Source organism: Suricata suricatta, chromosome 1, assembly GCF_006229205.1.
Source record: "Suricata suricatta isolate VVHF042 chromosome 1, meerkat_22Aug2017_6uvM2_HiC, whole genome shotgun sequence".
Taxonomy (NCBI): Eukaryota; Metazoa; Chordata; class Mammalia; order Carnivora; family Herpestidae; genus Suricata; species Suricata suricatta.
The window spans coordinates 72,601,049-72,621,973 of record NC_043700.1 but is presented as its reverse complement, the minus strand read 5'-3'; the positions used below and the strand labels follow the sequence as shown (position 1 = coordinate 72,621,973).

Sequence of the window (20,925 nt, the reverse complement as noted above, 5' to 3'; positions counted from 1 at the left end):
TTTTCCAAAAATTTAATAACAAATGTCATTTTATTTAATTTTTTCTGTCAAACCGAGTTGTTCCATTCCAAATCTTTGCTTTTAACTGAAGAGCTGAGTGTTGGAAAAGAGGAAGGGACTTTAGGTAAGCTGCAAGGGAAACAGAGACGGAATGTCGGTTTCAACTCAAACTTCACAACTTACGAAGAATTTATTTATGCAATACAGACCTTTTCTCAAATATTTGTCACAGAATTCCACACAGCAATCTACTAGAAAAGTAGAATTATACAACACCAAAATAACATGTTTCTCGGTACAAACTGCTACCCAAAGGAAGATGAAGTCGTAACAAACAGAAGGTGAAATGGGCTTTGCTTGACGCAGCACCTGGTTGGCTCTGCGCTCAGATTAGGTTGGGGGAGGGGAGCCCGGCCGCCTCAGGGCGCGGGCACAGTCACACCTCAGGGGTGAGCTTTGGTACTTGCGTTTACTTCAGAAGAAAAACAAAAGTTGTGAGCCCACGAGCATTTTGGTGTCATTTTGGTGTGCTATGAGGACGCCAAATCAGGGGAAACATCGTAAAAAAAACAAAAACAAACACTGTAAATACTTCACACTTGCTAGAACAGGAGATCCTTTATGTTAAACACACAATAAAATAAAATAGCCTCCCCCAAACCATAGTTTTCTAGACCTAAAGCATGCTTGAAGAATAATATTGATAGAAATAACTCATTGAGATGTTTTAAATTACATTTACCATAATTTAAACATTACTATGTAAATCCCAGAAATTTCAGTGCTGAAGAAGCACAATTGCTTGGAAAAATACAGGACCCAAAGGACAGCATAAAATTCCCTATACCCATTTCCCTATTGTTAAAATCATGTATTTCTCAAGATTACAGATAAAGGGGAAGTGTTTTTTCATAATATAGCTAGAGTAAGTGGGTTTACTTGCTCCACTTGATATGTTTCCATAATTGGTGAAAATAGACTTCTCATTATGACTAAAAATATAGATTTTTTTAAACTACAGAACCCAGCAGCCAATTTTCTGCTTTGCTATTCCCCCCAAAAAAGTCAAGCAAAGTCTACAAAAATAGCAATTAACTTTAAAAAATATTTTGCTTCTTCAAGCAAATTTAAGTTACATTCAGATGTGATAGCTATTTCCAAGAGAAAGATTTCGCAGATCCCTTCCCCTGACTGGGGGTGGGGGTGGGGGGCGGAGACCCAGCTGTCACCGTCAGTATCGGGTTTGGTATTCATGATGCCACCGGTTGAAGTCGTTGTAAAACAGAACGATGCTTCCGGAGGCCATGCCAGAAATGATGCACCTGGGAGGAGGAGAGAGGAGGAGGGCTTTACAAACCTATTTTTCTCCTAGGGATCGATTACTAACAAGAGAACCTCCCTCCCCAAATCGACAAGGTAAATAGAGAAGATGGCAGTGAAACCTAACAATTTGTGAGAACTAAGGTATGTTTTTTTTTTAATTTTTTTTTTATTGCTTTTTTTTTTATTTTATTTTTGAGAGACAGAGAGAGACAGCTGGAGCAGGGGAGGGGCAGAGAGAGAAGGAGACACAGAATCCGAAACAGGCTCCAGGCTCTGAGCTGTCAGCACAGAGCCCGACGCGGGGCTCGAATCCATGAACCGTGAGATCTGACCTGATCTGAAGCCGGAGGCTTAGCCGACTGAGCCACCCAGGTGCCCCGGTATGTTTTTTGATGATCAAAATAACAAGTCCCTAAAACCTGAACAGACTTGATAATTTCTAATGGGGGCCTGGCTGATGAGCCCTAGTGTTTATTTTTACACATATAAAATGGAAGTATAGTTGACACACGACGATACATCAGTTTCAGATGTACAACATCATGATCCCACAACTGTCTGTTCTGCTGTGCTCACAAGTGGAGCTACCATCTGTCCCCAAAGGATGCTGCAGGGCCACGGACTCTGTTCCTGTGCTGGACCTTTCCCCTATCTCTGAGATGAGGCATCAAAAGCAAAAGAAACTGCTGGTCAAGAACGCAGCACAGTTAAGTGAGGGCGAGCTCTCTGACAGTACAGAGTCCATGAAGAGTAAGAAAGCAGTGTGTTGACTGCAATCTGGGCCAGGCTGTGCTCTGCAGAAGTTTGGGTTAGGGGCTTAGTCTTCTCAAGACCGCGAACTCACTGAGATGATCGCTGAGGACAGGAGCTGCCACTGCCTGCTCCCCGTCCCTGAGAAGGTGGTGCAGGGAGAACATGGGGAGCACAAAGTTTATTTACTTGTAATGTGTGAGAAAGAGCAGGGGAGGGGCAGAGAGGGGGTGGGCACGGAGGATCCGAAGCAGGCTCTGCACTGACAGAGGGCTTGACCTCTCAAACCAGGAGATCATGACTTGAGCGGACGCTGGATGCTGACTGAGCCACCCAGGCGCCCCACTAAGATGAACAGTTTAGAAGGAACCTATGATCTTAGATCTTCCTCTGAATGGTCTAGTTAGAACCAGTCCTTAGAAGTCATTTTCAATATCCTTCCTACTGTCTCATGTCAAAAATAGGAATTAAAATATGCCACTACCAAAAACATCAAACATAAAAGAAGGCAATAATGAGGGAATGAAAGACAAAAAATGCCCTCAGACATACAAAACAGTAAAATGAAGAAATCTTATCAGTAATTACTTTCATTATAAAGGCACTGAATTCTCCAATCAAAAGAGACTGGCAGAATGGATAAAGAAACAGGATCAAACTATATGCTGTCTACAAAAGACTCACTTTACACAAAAAGGTTGAGAGTGACAGAATCGAAGATACTCCATGCATACAGTAATGAGAGCTGGAGTGACTATCCTAATATCAGACAAAATAGGCTAGAAGTCAGTATCTGTTATGAGACAAAGAAGGACACTATATCAATTAAAAGGTCAATTTATCAAAAGATTTAGCAACTGCAGGCATACCGTGGAGGCAGCACTGTGTTGTTCTAGACCACTGCAATAAAGTGAGTCAAATGATTTTTTGGTTTCCCAGTGCATGTTAAAGTTTACACTGTAGTCTATTTATTTTTGAGAGAGAGAGAGAAACAAAGTATGAGCAGGGGAGGGGCAGAATGAGACACAGAATCCAAAGCAGGCTCCAGGCTCTTAGCTGTCAGCCCAGAGCCCGATGTGGGGCTTGAACTCACTAACCATGAGATCATGACCTGGGCTGAAGTCGACTTCAGGTGCCCCTACACTGTAGTCTATTAAGTGTACAACAGAATGTCTGAAAAATAGTGTATATAAATTAAAAATAAAAATGGTTAGCTAAAAATTGCTAACCATTATCTGAGCTTTCTGTAAGTTGTAATCACAGATCGCCATAACAAATGGGAGGAGAATGTTCAAATATGACAAAAACATGAACTGGGTAAATGCTGTTGGAAAAATGTCAGTGATGGATCTGCTTGACACACAGGGTTGCCACAAAACTTCAATTCGTAAAAACAGTATCTGTAAAGCACAATAAAATGAAGTCTGCCTGTATAAACTTAAATGCACCAAATATCTGAGCCCCCAAGAGATATGGAGCCACAAGTGAAAGAACTGAAGGGAAATACAAGTTTTACAACAGTAGTTGGAGACTTCAGTACCCCACTTTCAATGACGGGTAGAAGAACCGGAAAGAAGAGGACCTAAAGAATGCTAAAATCCACGGGGACCTGGGGTGCCCGGCCAGCTCAGTCGGTAGAGCATGCGACTCTTGGTCTCGGGGTCATGAGTTTGTACCCTATGTTGAGTGTAGAGGTTACTTAAAAATAAATTTAAGGGGGGAACCCCCCCCACCAAGTAGACCTAACACATATATCACTCACCCAACAACAGCAGAATAGGCATTTTTCTCAAGTGTGCATGGAACATTCTCCAGGATAAACCATGTTAGGCCACTAAACTAGTCTCATTATAAAAATCATACAAAGTGTCTTTCCTGATCACGATAGAATTGAAGTAGAAATCAGTGACAGAAGGAAAAATGGAAAATTCACATAGAAATTAACCAATGAGTCAAGAAATCTTAACAGAAATTTAAAAATTACTGAGACAAATGAAAACAAACACAGTAAGTCAAAACTTCAATGATAAGAGGGAAATTTATAGCTGTAGATACATACATTAAAAAATAAGATCCCTATCAGTAACCTCTATACCTTGAGGAACAAGAAAAAAAGCAAATTAAACCCAAAGCTAATGGAAGGAGAGTATAAAGATTAGAGTGGAGATAAAATAGAGGCTAGAAAAACATGGGAAACATCAAGAAAACAAAAACCTGTTCTTTGAAAATTGACAAACTTAGAGCTAGATTGACTATGAAAAAAGAGGACTCAAATTACTAAAGTCAGAGATATATTACTACCAATTTTACAGAGATAGTATTATAAGAGAATACTAGGGACAATTCTATCCCAACAAATTGAAGTGGAGAAAAAAATTAAGATTTTAAGTAATCTCTATATCCAGGGCCCTAACTCACAACCCCAAGTTCAAGAGTTGCAGCCAGGTGCCCCTGAAATAGAAAATTTTTTAAAAAGACACACTATACCAATATTGAATCATGAAAAAAATAGAGAATCCGAATAGACGTATAACTACTCAGGAGACTGAATTGGTAATCAAAAGCTTCTCAATAAAGAAAAGCCCTGGACCAGATGGCTTCAATGGTGAATTCTATCAAATATTTAACTCTGACTCTTCTAAGTAACTGGAGAGGAGAGAACACCTCCTAAGTCATTCAATGAGACCAGCATTACCCTGACATGAAAGAGAAGGCGACTACAAAAAAACAAAAATTACAGACCAATATCCCTTATGAATACTGACACAAAAATCTTCAATAAATGCTAGCATACTTAATTCAGCCACATATTTAAGAGATTAAATACCATGATCAAGATGGATTTATTCTTGGAATGCAAAGATGGTTCAACACAAAAATAATGTAATCTACCACATTAAAAGAATTAACAAAAACTATGTAATCACCTCAAATGATGCACAAGAGGCATTTGACAAAATTCATCCTTTTATGATAACAAACTAGGAATAGAAGGAAAGGACATAAACACAATAAAGGGCATTTATGAAGAACTCAGAGCTAACATCATACTCCATGGTGAAAGACTCAAAACTTTTATGATCAGAAACAAGGCACAGATAACCACTTTTACCAGTTCAGTAAGGCCGTAGAGGCACCAGCCAGACCAATTAGGCAAGGCAAAGGAATGAAAAGCATCTAAATTGGAAAGGAAGAAGTAAAATTACTTCTATTACAAATGGCATAATCATATATTTAAGAAATCCTAAGGATTCCACACACACAAAAGACTAATGAACGCAACAAAGTTGCAAGATAGAAGATCAACACACAAAAATACACTGCATTTCTGTACACGAACAATGAAAAAAATCTGAAAAGGAAACTAAGAACAATTCTCCCTACAATAGCAACAAAAGTGAATAAAATATTCAAGAATAATTTAATGCAGGAGGCCAAAGAATACATGTAAAGACATCTATGAACATGGATTGGAAGATTTAATAACGTTAAAGTGATAATACTAGCCTAAAAAATCAAGAGTCCACTCAATCCCTATTAAAATCCATTTTTTTTTACAAAAATAGAAACACCCATCTTAAAATTCATAATGGATTTTCAGGGAACCCCAAATAGCCAAAAAAATATTCTTAAAAAAAAAAGAACAAAATCAGATGTTTTGTATTTCATGATTTCAAAACTTCCCACAAAGCTACAGTAACCAAAACAGTAGATACTGGGCATTATAGACAATAGAATATAGAACCCACAAATAAACTCTGACATGTAGGGCAAATGATTTTTCACAGGGTGTCAAGACCATCCAGTGGGGGAAAGGACAGTCTTCAACAAATAGTTTTGGGAAAACTGATACCCACATGAAAAAGGACGACACTGGATCCTTATCTACCATGATACAGACATTAATTCAAACTGGATCAAAAGCCAAATAAACATAAGCATTAAAACTATGAAACTCACAGAGGAAAAGCTTCATGACATTGGATTTTGCAATGATTACTTGGATATTGCTAAAGAATTCACAACAACAGAAAAAAACCCTTCAAAATTAAAACCTTTTGTATACCAAAGGACATTGTTAAGAGTGCAGTGTCAACACCACTAGTCATTAGCAAAATGCAAATCAAAACCACAGTAAGAGACTACTTCATACCCATTAGGATGGATATTATTAACCCACAAGCAAAACATAACCTGTGTTGGTGATGATGTGGAAAAACTAGAACCTTTGTGCGTGGCTGGTGGGAATGTAAAATGGTGCCGTCACTGTGGAGAAGAGTTAGGCAGTTCCTCAAAAAGTTAAACCCAGAATTACTGTGTGACTCAACATTCCACTCTTGGGTATCTACTCCAAATAAGTGAAAACAGGGATCTGAGCAGATATTTGTATGTGAATGTTCATCGCAACATTATTCACGATAGACAAAAAGTGAAAACACCCAAAATGTCAGCAGATGAATGGGTAAACAAAGTGGCATATACTGTTCAGCCTTAAAAATAAGGTTCTGCTACACGCTACAACAGGACAAATACTGTACGATTCCACTTATACAGAGTTCCTAGAAGAAGCAAATTCACAAAGACACTGGAATTGCGGTGAGCTAGAGCTCTGGGAGGGAAAATGGGAAGTTAGTATTTAAAGGGTATACAGAGTTTCTGTTTGGGATGATGAAAAACTTGTGGAAACGGGCAGTGATCATAGTTGTACCAGTGTGGTAGGAAGAACGTACTTAATGCCATGGAATTGTACACGAAAAAGTGATGGTAAATTTTATGTTACCACTATAAAAAAAAATCAGAACTAAAATGAGTGTAGAAGAAATAAGATGCCAATGAATACATTTCCCAAATCTACCACTTAGAAGGTTTTAGGAAATAAGGTATCTCTCTCCATAAAATCCTCATGGGACAGACATACAGGGATTTTGTATTATACAAAATACAAAATTTACAGTTTTTAAGTTTTAAGGAAATAATATTCTAAGAAATATAAAAAGCTTGGGATGCCTGAGTGGCTCAGTCAAGAGTCCCACTTTGGCTCAGGTCATGATCACACGGTTCATGGGTTCAAGCCCTCCATCAGGCTCTGTGCTGACAGCTTGGAGCCTGGAGCCTGGTTCAGATTCTGTGTTTCCCTCTCTCTGCCCCTCCCCCACTTTTCTCCCTCTCAAAAATAAATAAACATTTAAAAATTAAATATAAAAAGCTTTATGGCAACATAATTACAGCCTTTTTACTTAAATCCTGTCTACTGCTGGAGAATTCAGCCTTTGTGTAATTGAGTGGCAATGCCACTTTTTAAGAAAAATCACACTATTTTAAGAAGTATCTTGAGAATCCCAATATTTACTGGCTTTTTTGATTGCACAGGTGACCTCCACACCCCAAGGTGACCCCCATAACCCAGTCTATCGATCAGCCTATTTAAATAAATCCCCTCCAGTTTGATTTCAGTGTTACCTCTGGTCGTAAGACAGGGCCATGGCCCGGATTCCAGCATCACAGCCCGGATAGGTGAAGAGGTGCTTGAGGTCGGACACCTGCCAGACCATGACCACCCCGTTGTCTCCTCCTGTGAGCAGGTACTGCCCGTCTCGGCTCAGCTGGATGGCCTACGGGACACAGCAAAGTCAGTGGGAAAGTGCTCCTAGGACAACGCTGGCTCTCGCCCTGTGTTTAAGTCCTACACCAGGAAGCCACTGCAATGCAGGGAGAGATTTGTATGCATGTGTTCCTAAGAAGTTTTTAGGAAGTCATGAGCTACATTTTTCAAAACCCAAATGGACAAAGTTAGGCAATGTCTGAGGTTTTGTTTTTGTGTTTTTAATTTTTGATTTTTAAAGATGAGGCGGCAAACCCCTCCAGTTCTGTGACTACTATTTAGATGGTGTGTGTGGTGGACTGGAACCAGTGGTCTATAGTGAGGAGCCTCCCGGCACCCTCTTCAGTGGCACCATGGACATGTAATAGGCCGATTCCGTACCACGGCTGGGCAGACAGTGCCAGCTGACCTCATGTCGCCAATAAAACACTACCACCTCTGGGGCTATGGCCCCACGGGAGAAGACCAGCAGCTGTAGGACCTTCACGGGGCCAGGTTAGGAAGACACCATGGTAGAGAACTACAGCTTCCAGGGTGATTAAACCCCCGGTGAAGCATCTTCTTCTTGCCCTACGACTGACTGCTTCCTGCCCGTACTTAACAGGAGGTATAGACATGGAATTTGCTCTTCGATCCTGTAAATTGGGCCAAATGCGGACTTCTGCTTGCTTCTATATGATGTTTTACATTTTTGATGGCTGAAGAAAAAAGAATATTTCGTAATGTGAAAATTTTATGAATTCCAATTTTCAGTACCCATAAATAAGGGTTACTGGAACATAACCACCCCCGTTTGTTTATGGCTACTTTCACAAGTGACTAACACAATATAGAGCCTGCAAAGCCTGAAATATTTATTATTCCTTTACAGAAAAAGTGTAAACACCTGTAATCCGTGTCTGCCTGGATAGTGAAATGGGAATACAGATAGTGCAAACAAGCCAGAAAATAAAAAATCTAACTTCTGAAAAATAGATCTACACTGTTCTGCACTCAGGTTTAGTATAGTTGCCTTAAGTTTTTAACCTATCTTTTGGCAAAATAAAAAAAAAATCCTAGAAAAGTAAGGACCGTTTCATTGGTATTCAATTCATATTTATGAAAATGCCATCTTTTACTGGTCTCTTAAATGTAGCTTTTCAAGAATATAAAAATACATCTAAGAAATAAAAAACCCATGTGTAAAAGAGTCACATGTAAGAAATATTCTCTAAATCTTAATATGAATAGTAAGATTGTTCACTATAAGTAAAAATCAATATCCTTTCCCCCCATTCACTTCACAAATGGCGATCTCCAGGGGATATACTGGGAGCTGCAGGAAAGACTAGGACAAACAATTATTTGCTACACGTGTAAAACTGAGCTGATGAAAATCCATTAACCTGATGGTTGGGGCTCACTTGAGTTTTATACTTGAGGCTTTTGGCTGGATAAATGCTATATTAAAACATAAATTAAAACTACTAATCTTGAACTCTTTGTACCAGTAAAGAATCTCTGATCCTAGTCTATCTGGAATAAAGCCTGGATTTTTAGGATTATACATTTATCAGCATCCAAAATATTCTAATAAGCGCAGGGCCTGCCAATGTGATAAAGTATTTTTTTGGCCTTTCTCATGAGGAATCTACCAAGTTCCGTGGAGGCAAGAGCCTGGGTAACATCCGCTGAATGGCACCCTCTCTTCTACTCAAAGCAGCACTCACATAGTTCTTCACTCTCACACGCTTCCCTCAATACCCAGGCTGGGTTGAGACTAGCGAGATTAAGAGGGCCCCGGGGACACGCTAATGTCCTCCTCCGCAATCCAGAGGGCCTTGGACAAGGCCAGAGGGGTCTGCTGGCCACGATCACATCCTAAAACACAGCTTCCGCCGAAACAAAAATAGAGGAGTTCCTGTGGGTGAAATGGAGGCGATCCTTTGTTTAGGGTAAAATAACTTTGCTGCTCTGTACAGGCTGCCCACTTCTTTTAAGTTACTCATTAAGACATCTAAACACTGCCTGGTTGATGTGCTATGATACGTTAACCAAATGCCACCGAACAATCTGGCATCTAAATAAAAACAGGTGGGAAGCCTTGATTAGCACAGAGGTTCCGCAGGCTGCCTGCCTGCAGGGTTCTCCGTATTTCAAAGAAACTTAATTTCTGGTCTGAGCTGATGACTAATTTGTTTCCATGGTCTCCTTTCCTTATACAGGCTCAGACTGCTGGGCCTGCAGGATGGAGCTGGAGATTTCTGCTCTGTGATGTCTCTTATTCTTCCTCTCACTCCCTCCTGCCCCCCCTCAAGGCAGTTAGCTGTGAAAGTGTCAGTCTCTGGAGCCATGGGCAGGGAGTGCTCATTTTAGGCAAGCTTGTTTTAATCACACAGTTGCCACTTGCAAGTTAGTATGATAAAGTGCAGGAGTGCTGGGAAAAAGGCAATGGATTGTTTAAGCCTAAAATCCAGTGGGAAATATTACAGGGGGAAAAAACCAACAATGGCTACAGGGCAGAGGGGAAAAGCATGTGTGTACGAACAGTCTGCACAAAGCTTCCTTACTACTGCCTCCAGGAACTTCCCAGAGCCATTCGTACTGACTGAAATGCCACAGATACTGTTTTAGCCAGCAAGGGATTTCAAATTATTTTACAGATTTATTAGTGTAGCTGACAGTATAATCGTAACTCAAAGTGACAGATTATCAACATTATTATTGTAAAGAAAAGAGGAAAGGAAAATCCTCTGATGTGTACTTGGTTTAAATGAAGTGTTATGGGAAAGCAGGGAAAAATAAAAGCTGAGTATGAGTGCACGGTTTTGTGATAGAGGCAGTCAAAACACAACAAAGAAAACTCACAGAGAGAAAAGGAGAAGACACTGACTGAATTAAGAATTCAGTGCTATGAGAGAAGCAGCAAGTGCCCTTTATTTCATCTACATAATCTATAGTTAGGGTCGCTGTTTCTTAATACTTCCTGACCCCGATATGTGTTTACTTGAGAAGGGAGCGATCAGACTAGATCTGGGAAACTGGGAGCATTTATGTCGGCTAAGCTGCCCGGGCAGGCGGGGCAACGAAGAAGCTAAAGTCACGCTCAGAGGCAGAGGCCTCCATGCCCCTCTCGGCGCTCCCAGCGTGTCCGGGCTCCCTCACATGTTCACAGGTAGCTCCAACCTCGTCCTGGGAAATGACAGGAATCCCACAGCTTCACTTTATTTTAACCCGCACCCAGCAGGTAGGGAGTGAGAAAAGGAGGACCTTGAAAACATAGCCTCCCTAAAGAGCAGTCATTGTTTCCTTCGACCTCTAATACTTGTGGAGTCACGCCCTGAAAATGAAGCTAGACTCCAGAAGGTCCACCAGCATTACCCTTCCTTGTACATCCAAAGGGAAAAAAATGTCTGCCTAATTCACATCATAATTTAAGCCCAACTCCCTTAACTTGGCAAATGTTGGTCTTGTTATTCACAAAGAAGTCGGGTCTGAAACGAGATACTAATCCTGAACAGTCATAATCACCCAGCACTCCCACCAGCAGCCTATCCGGGTGTGAAGAGGGGCTAGTTCTGGGCGTGCTCTACTGTTCCCCTGCGGCTTTGATACGCAAAACACAGCCACGTGCAGTTAACTTTCTTTTAAAAAAGCTGAACAAGGCCCCTGAAAGCCACCCAGGTTGGCTTCACAGAACCTTAAGAAAACCCTCTGCTGAAGGCTCACGGCGGGCTCACCGAGGGCTCGCGTGCACAGGGCTCTCTGAGCGCCGTGGTCGGCACAGACAGCAGGACCGCCGTGGTCTGGGAGATGCACAAGCCTCGTCCACGTGCTACCTGGTGACCTTCTTTTAGCATGAAAAGAGGCCCTCAGTGACTAAAACAGAGGTCTCTCTAGTGAACCCTCTCCCTCCTCACCTACCACACTTGGAGGTGCAAAGTCTGTAGCGTACTCACCCTTATGTTATCATCTGTTTCCATAGTGGCCTGGAGTTTCCCATTCACACTGAAGGTACAGAAGCAGCCATTTCCGTAGAATATGACACAATGGCCCTCTCTCGAAGCCTGAATGAGTTTTGGTTTCAGGCAGTTTTCAGGACCCTCCAGAGTCCTTAACAAGTCTCCATTCATGGAATGTATGAGACATGGTCCTTCTGAGAAAAGAGGAGAAACAACAGACCAAATTTTTTTAAGGATGTCAAATGTGAAAATGAATCTTGGGCACAAACAGGATCAAAAGGTTGCTGTAGCAAGCCTTTAAAATTATGTTACATATGTTATTTTGCAAAAATGTCCTCTGCATGCTGGCCAGACCTTACCTTCTAATTGGGAGAGGAGAAAGTCAAGTCATATACATTCAAGTTCACTTTTCCTCAAGAGATAGGAAGTTACTTTATAAAATTATTTATGCCAAGAGATGATAAAGACAGGAAGCATTCATAAAGGAACAGGACAAATTTCGATTCTTAGAGGAGCTTCCGGGAAGGCTGGACCACAATTAAACACAGGCTGCCATCAAGCTCAGTGACAGTTTTCATGCCTGTGTGTGTGTGTGTGTGTGTGTGTGTGTGTGTGTGTGAGTGTGAGTGTGAGTGTGTGTATAGCTGTATATGAGAATTTTTAATGCTTTGACAAAAAATTTTAAAAGCCATCGAACCACCACAAGTTTTCCTGTTGGTTGTTAGGATCACTTCCCACGGTTTCAGCTTGCATGGCCGTATTTATGGTCCTGTACTGCTCTGCCAAGCAAGGATAACCTCTGATATGAGAGGTTCATTTTATAGGTCTAATTTTGTTTGAAGATTTTAAGTCATCTCTGTACTCAATGTGAGGTTCAAACTCACAACCCGGAGATCAAGAGTCACATCTTCTACTGACTGAGCCAACCAGGTGCCCCAATGTCCAATTTGGATCACATAATGTCTAAGAACTTGTTTTTGTTCAGGATATATGGAATTACTGGGTATAAGAAAAGAAACATTCCAGTAGGCATAGAATTCTTGCTATCATTATTTCATTGCTTTGACCAACTAAAGTTTTAAACACAATCCTTTGAATATTTAATAAGTCTTGTAAGCTAGACTATTATAGTTTGATATGCAGATAAGGTGAAGCAGATGCTCAATGCATCCCCATCAGATAACCTTCAAATACATGAGATTACAGTGCTTTTTTGTGTGTCCAGACCTCAGCTTAGGTCCATATCCTCAGAGATGGATAAACCACAGAGATGGAATAAGCAATGAATTAGGAACAGCTTGGTTCCTGGTCAGATCTCGGTTTGTTCTGTGTCCTCTCTAAAAGCTCGCTCCATGTCTATGGCCTGAACATATGACAATGTTGCAAGCACAGACCTTAGGCAGACCACCTTAACTATCTTTCCACTCCATTCCCAATGCCATCCTGGCTCCTGTCTAGTTCTAAGATTTGGAAGTTAAAACAGACTAGGTCAAGAATTTCTATCCAGGTGTGACATGAAACTCGGCCCAGAGTCCAGAGGAATAAACAGACAAAGATGTTCCTTGTTCCTACCTCCCTCCTCAGAGAACTGCTGTGAAATACAATTTTCTGCAATGATGTCAATGTCCTGTATTTGTGTGGTTCAGCACAGTAGCCACTAGTCATGCGTCAACAGTGATCATCTGAGAAGTGGCTAATACCACCAACAAACTGAATTTTAAACTTTATGTAGTCAACTTACACATTTTAGTTAAACAGTCCTATGTGGCTAATAGCTACTATAACAGGCAGCATAGCTCAGAGAGAAAAGTACCATAATCCATCTCGGGCAATTCGTTACTAGAAGACATCAGAAAATACAAACGATTTTATGAAGGTGCCACAGATTTACCTTTGGAACCACTCAGCACGAGGCCTAGCTCAGCACAGACGGCAGCACAAGTGATCTCGTAGTCGTGGCCTGTCAAAATGGCCCGAGGAGTGGTGGGCTCACCTTCAGGAACACACAGAAAAAACAACAAATTAATTCAAGTTCACACAGGGGATTACCTCCCTCTACTCAGCTCCCTCTACTTAGGCATTCCTAGAATGCCTAAATCTTTAATTCACAGTTTGGAAATCTGTCCAAACATTCTCTTTTAGGACTAGAACCAAACTATATGCTAGAGTATAAAGACCACAGTTGCCAAATTTCGAATCTTTACATGATTATATCAAACAATAGTGGCTGAAAACACAGGGTAAAATAAGACAAAAATCTACTTTCCAAATATAAATATAAGCCCCTTGATTAGATGATTTATAGATGGATGATTATAAAAGTAGTGACTCTGGCTTGCTGTGCATTTCAAAGAAAGGTAGCCGGCCCCCCTCTCCCCTGGGCCACTGAGATCCCTGTCGTAATGAAGACAGTCTGAACTAGGACCTGATGCCCCCTCTCTTAAGTGCCTACTTCCTAATCTTACATACTTTTCTGAAACATAAACCTCACAAAGTGTATTTCTCTACGGTTCAAAGAACAGAGAGGGAATAAAGCAAACGCCTACATGTAATTCTATTGATAGTGACTGAAAATTAGGGGAGGAAGGTGAGGAAGGGGTAGCAGAGAATCAGTCTCCAGATAATGGAAGATGTTTGTAGACATTTTCACAAGTAGAAAAGTCATCCTTTTTCTAGTCCCAAATTGAAAAGAAAAAAACTAGTTGATTAATAAGAAACCCACACCACAAACGGCCCCAGCTCAGATAAAGAAGAGAGTAATGGGTTTGATTTGTCGCTTGATTCGTGCTAAACTGCAAGGATCAACTGAACTTCATATTTAGCCTGAGGAACACTATTTTAAGACCACACTAGCCCTCTACTTTGTAGTATCTAAAGACAAGCACAAAACGGAAATAAAGGGCAGTGTTCTGTTTGGATGCTTAGCTTTCCTTGATTTGGATTGGTTTCATAGGAATACTTATGAACAATCTTGTGTAACCCAAAAGGGCACATGTGCCCAGAAGAAGGTGACTAGCACCAGGTGTGGACCTCTGTGGAAAAGAACGATTTGTTAACCTATCAGATAGGTCAGGGAAAATCCAGCAGAAACCTGCTGTCCTTGGAAAGTCAAATACTGGCTGTCAAAAAAATTAAACTAGCCTACAAAGCAATGGTTTTTGGATGCATCAGTGGCTTCTCTGAAATTTCATGCAAATGTCCATGCCTGTGTTTTTCGGGGAGGAGGGGGAGAGGAAGGAAATAGGTTTTATTGAACTCACAGAGATCCAAAAACAGGGAGGATCTGTCCCATGAAGACAGGGGCCTAAGTTCTATGCTTCCTGCCCCATTTCAGCTGGAGCCTGTGGTTACTTCATGTCTAGCCACTACAAAGAATTATTACAATGCATTTATTGTAGTGTATCATACATAGCTGTGTCCTCAGAGTCCTTCACGGCTTTTGGTGACCACACATACTTCTAATGAGATTGACGTAAAGGGGCATCATAGCACACTTGGCACTACATGGCTGTGCCACATGCAGCCAGACACTGGCACTGGCCTGCATGCCTAGTGACAAAGGGAGACCTCACATGACACACAGAAAGGCAAGGGGGTAAGGGGAATGAGGAACTTGGTTCCTTTTGATTCAAAGCATGTAAACTGAGGGAAAGCCACCTTAATTACAAAGTTCACTTGACATTTTGCAAACCAGAAAGAATCTGTTGGAAGAACAACTTTTTTTTCCTTAAAAAGTACACAAATTTGGGAAATTATTTTCAGAAAAGTGGCAAATAACATAAGCCAATCTGAAGTACTTAACTTTCTGTTAGAGATAAGCTTTGGCATAAAATTAGAAATATGTTTTACAAAGTACCAATAATTAGCCTTGATTCAGGGTTTTCTCCCTTCCCAAGATGCTCTACAATCTACAAAAATACTATACAAGGTACAACTTTGGAAATAAAAGTTTAATTACATCTATTAGCAACCTTTTAAAATCAAGAATTAAAATAATTAAGATCTAAGGAATGCATTTTCAATGCAATCGTTCCTTTTTTGTTTTCATATGTTAACGTTTTATGGGGGGGGTGAGACTTGTGTTTTAACTTGAGTTGCCTTGGAATTCCTCAGTGGGAAATGAAAGTTGAAGGAAAACTGATGGCCGCTGAAAGCAATCTAAAGTGTAAGCCAAAGTAAACAAAGGACGGATGGATAACGGTGGACCCAGAAGACATTGTCACTTGAGCATGGCAATGTTTTTTGTTTTCTAGATTTAAGAATTTTTTCTCAGGGACATAGGAAGGAAGGAAGAAAACTGTCAATTGTATTTCTTTAACGTAAGAGTTTAAATACTGAGAATTTTCTAGGACTATAGAGTTTAGGAAGCCTCAAGAGTAACCCTATCAAGTGGGTTAGGATAAAGTCATTCTTTTTTTTATTAACTCATAATTAGGATTTTTTTGTAAGTATGCTTTACTTACAAACTACAAGTTTCCTATGAGCCATACTATACCAATCATTTCTCCCTCCACAAGTCGGAAGACACACATATACTGAATAATTTCAAAACTCAAAAAGATTTTTCTTTTCCTAGGGCCTGATCTCTAAATAAAGAACTGTTCGATGCTAGGACTTTGGCCTCAAGTTTGGCAAGATGTTCTCTAACCCAGGAAGCAGGTTAGACAGTTCAGGAAATACAGAAAAAAAAAAAAAAAAAAGAAAAAAAGAAAAAAAAAGAAGAAGAAAGCAAAGAATAGGAAAGGAAAAGAAAAGCAACAAATTAAAAGCATAAGGGTAAACTTATGACCACTGGGTTGTTCTCAGGTAACTGGTTTCACAAATATTCATTGGATTTCCAGTAAAAGGACTGTGCTATTTAACTTCCCTCCCCTTTAGGAAATGTACATTAACAGCCTCTAAAAATCCACATACAAGAATATAAGGAGCTATCAAATCCTCTTTAAAAAAGGCTGCCTTCCAGTATTGTTTAAAAACTGAACTGTGTGTTCTCTCTTTATTATCTGTTATGCAGATCTCATGTTCTTTAAATTTTCTCATCAAAAAAAAAAAATCTGTTCACAGTAAAAACTTGGGTTTTGTAAGTTCCAATAACCCAAGTTTTAAATATTAAAATTTCACCTCAGCAAATAGAATTGTATGATATGGGATTTAAATCCAACAGGTCCAAACTGTTTGAATTCAACAGATATTTTTGGGACCGCTTGGAATAAAATTACTAAGGGCAAAAAGGGAAACCCGAGGCAGAACACAGGCTTAATATGTGGGTCACAGAATCTATGTATTTCTCTGTAGTCACAATGTGATACATCCTCCTGGATCACAGAGCCTAAGCAAGAACATCCTATAGAAAGGAAAGGACAAACTGCTACATAAGTAACTATGTATATTTATTTGGAAAGTCTAGAAGCAAAATCTAGGAACCATATAACTCAGTGCCATTGTAGCACTCACAACCCAACCATTTGCCAGCCCTGAGAGTTAATATTTAGGAGGGAAAATCAGCTCAAATAAAACCATACTGGCCATATACTCCTTTCTCAAAGGCCCCAAAGCTAATCACCATCTTTCACTGTAGTCTCTAAACCAAATAAAGGGGAGGGGGGGAAAAAAGTTTTCTGAAAAATATCAGGTTAATTATTTGATAAGAATTTGCAGTAGTTAATGGCTATAAAAAGTCTTTACTTTTGCTTTCTGAGATAGTAGGATCTACCAAAAGCTAGATCATAAAGCAGAACAGATTCCTTTAAGAACCTTTTAAAGTCCTACTGCTTGAAAAATCGTCATGGCTTTCCATAAAGCTGAGAGAAAAATTTATCTTGCTGCTAGTTTAAGGGGCTACACTTCAAACTCTCCTTAAAGAAAAATAAAAAGAGAAAGAGGATAGACTTCTTGGACTGCTTTGAAAAGCTGGAGCAATCACTTCAAAGGAAAGGGCGTCTTTGTCCAGAGAGCAGGTTTATGACTACTGATGCAAATCCTAACCAAAGGCTGAAAAGGATACTCAGTGCATCTTTATGGATGGCCTTAAAGGAAGATGAACAAGTCAAAGGAGATTAAAGACAGCCCTGGTCCTGCCAAGAGCACCGGGACACACCAGTTTTTACAGATGTACTTTTCTCAGCACATCATTCTGGAAGTATCAGTACTGATGTACAGACACTATTCTAACAACCCGACTTGCATTCAAGCAGCACAAGATCCCATCAGCATTTATATTGGACCTGTGTTTTAAAATATTAGGTGACATGTGTTCCATCATTAGGCAGAGTAACAAATGTTTTTGTTAAATGTGTTTCTTTGGTGCCCTCATAACTAAGTATATTTCTCCATCAAATGGACCCTGGACCACTTACAGTTATGCCTTAGAGAAGAGAAGAGAAGAGAAAATAGTTATTTCTCTAGTATCTCTTCATAAATATTCAATGAGAAAAATATTTCAAGATATGTCTCTATTAAGGGGGCTTAATAATCCAGGTAAAAACAGACCGGACCTGTATTTCTGGCAAACACTGGAGTTACATTTTAAAATTTCACTAAAGTTCTTGGTATTTTTGGCATCATCTCCTCAGTCTGATGAAAGTTAAATTACTTTAAAATATACTACACAATTCTCATTAGCAGCTTAAATACGTTATTAGCAAAGAGAGAATCCCCTTCATTCACTCCCCATTTTTTTCATAAGTTACTACTTGACTTCATTTCATAATGAAGGTTTGTTTTACATTTCCCTATTTCTAGTTTTGTAGAAATGAAATTAGTTCTTTCAAGTAATACTTAGTTGAGATGATTCCTGGGCCAAAAGTTAACATTTCCCATTTGCTTTCTCATTCATTCATTTATTCCTTCGTTTACTTAATAGCTTTTATTGAATATATATTATATACAATGCACTATGGAAACAAGGAGGGGAATAAAATATAGTCTATTGGCAAATAACTTGCTTTTAAATGGTTAATGGATCAGGTTTTGTAACCTTACTATAAACCTGCAAATTATAATTATAAATACCTATAAATGGAAAGGTCAAAAAGCTGTACTGAAGTTCAGACTGTTACAAGGAATTTTTATACCAAATGCATATTTCACATCAACTAATGAAGTCCTTTAATAAAAACAAGGGATATAATTTTTCACATTATTAAAATATAACCATCTAACCTCTTAGGTAAAAGAAAATATGAAACCTGGCTTTGTTAAAAAAATCATTTCAATAGAGTTCATTTTGAAGGAAAACATAAATATAAAAGTTATTAAGTATATGTAGTTTTTTATAACCTAAGTATTATACAATATATGCCAGTCATTTCCTAAAGATGAATACTTCCATTTTGCACATGCCTTTTGTTCCATTTTAATTACATTTGATTACTACAACGATATGTTGAGGAAAAAAATTTACATGTAAACTGTACACTAAACTTTCTCGTGTGGCTCACCATAATGGCAAACCAAGAAAGGAAATGGCTTTCTGGAACGGAAATGAGGTTAGCTACTAAATGTTTCTTAAACCTTTCCCACTGACTTCTTAATGGCTCAGTGGGAATTATAATACTACATTTTAATTATAAAAGAGGAATTCTTTGAAATTTGTTCTATTCCTTCTGTCTCCGCCAACCCGCTCCTTCTCTCCACTCATCACAGTCTCTTTGGTGAAAAAAAATGTTAATTTGGTTAAATACACAGACTATGGAAAATAAGTTGCATTTTGGGTGGGACAAGCATCAGATAGTAAATTTTGATAGCTTCCTCTTGTAAATAATTATGAATGCAAAACAAGATACTGTTGGTATAGAAATCAATTTTAGGTTCTTGGTTAATAATCTTTGTTCTTTTTGTGTGGATGGATGTACCTGCAAGTGTATCCTTAAAGTATAATCCTGTTGTGTCATAATATTTAAAAAAACACAAAATCCTAACATGATATATTACTGTCATAAGAACTCAGTTTAGCAAAATTACTTCTGTATTGTCCTTTGGAAATACAAGGCACGCTTTTGTGATAGGCTTGCATCAAATCCTCACAGCTGATGGCCCAATTAACTCAAATGAAAAAGTCAGTACAGGTTAGTGATCAAGAATGACACCTCTGGCCTAGAATACAAGCCCTCTGAATTCCCTTGGGCATGTTCTCATAGTTTACAGTAAGATCTAGAAGCTTCAAGGCCCAGGTCAGAAAGTAAAGACATATTTATAATCTCTCTGTGCTTCACCTATAAAACAAGGATAATACAGTAGTTACATAGGACCACTGCAAGGTTCAATGAGTTACCATGTAAAATGCTTTTGGTGGTGCTTAGCATGTACTGAGCACCCAGAAAGTGTCACCTAGTAGTAGTAGTAGTAGTAGTAGTAGTAGTAGTAGTAGTAGTAGTAATAGTACTAACAGTAGAATGATGTTCACTCTCTGATGTAGACACTCTTTCAGCAAAGTATAATATCTGATCCTATGCTTCATAAATGAAAATTAAGTTCTAATTATTTGTCATTCTTGTCTTTCTTAATTTCTAAAAATTATACTTTGATTTCTCATTCTTTCTTTTCTTAGACTTTCCAGTCTTTCCTAATAATCCATATAAATTCTGATAAAACTACTAATACCTAGAAGCCTAGGCAGGAAGTGGAGATACATTATAATCATTAGGTAATAGTACAGCAGTAGCATTACTATTATCATAGTAATACATGTTCATTATAAAATATTCAGATAATGTAGTAAATTGTGAAGAAGAAAACAAAACAACTGCCTAAATTCCACTACTTATAAATAACCATTGCTCACATAAGAAAGATAATTTTGCTGGCTATATTCTAGACTTCTTTCTGTGCACACATACACGCAGAATACAAAGTATATGCACCGACACAGATACCTAAAACATCGTGCAAGTATTGGTGGTCTTTTACACTCAACGGTACAGACAGCGTTGTCTACCCACGTCAGCCCCACAAACTCGCACTATGTTAGTGGCTGTAGAGTGTTTCAGTATGCGAACGTACAAAACTCTACTTTTGTATTTATGTTTCTTTCTGGACACTTTTCATTTGTTGATTCCCCACAAAAGGGCTTTCTTTTGGCTCAAATTCACTGATAGCACCTATGGCTGTATATCTAGTGTCCATGAACATTATAAAATCCTGCTTCCAAAAAAGACTACAGATAAAAACATTTCACATCTTTAGCTTAGAAACATTCTGATTTTAACACCAAAACAAAGGCAACAAAAGCAAAAAAATAAGTAGGACTATCTCAAACTAAAAAGCTTCCGTAGAGCCAAAGAAACCACAAACAAAATGAAAAGGCAGCCT

General features: G+C 39.1%; 1 protein-coding gene across 6 annotated transcripts in view; it reads right to left on the bottom strand.

Annotated features, from left to right (window-relative positions):
* LRBA (LPS responsive beige-like anchor protein) overlaps positions 1-20,925 on the bottom strand; it is a 688,703-nt gene continuing 667,778 nt past the window's right edge. For 5 of the 6 annotated variants that reach the window (XM_029940220.1, XM_029940238.1, XM_029940233.1 and 2 more), the window contains 4 exons: positions 13,508-13,609; positions 11,614-11,810; positions 7,534-7,685; positions 1-1,322 (listed from right to left, as the gene is read on the bottom strand). In XM_029940220.1, coding sequence (XP_029796080.1) covers positions 1,232-1,322; positions 7,534-7,685; positions 11,614-11,810; positions 13,508-13,609 — 542 coding nt within the window. In that variant the 3' untranslated portion in view covers positions 1-1,231. The remainder of the gene's footprint in view (positions 1,323-7,533; positions 7,686-11,613; positions 11,811-13,507; positions 13,610-20,925) is intronic. The other variant, XM_029940227.1, reaches the window with a different exon arrangement.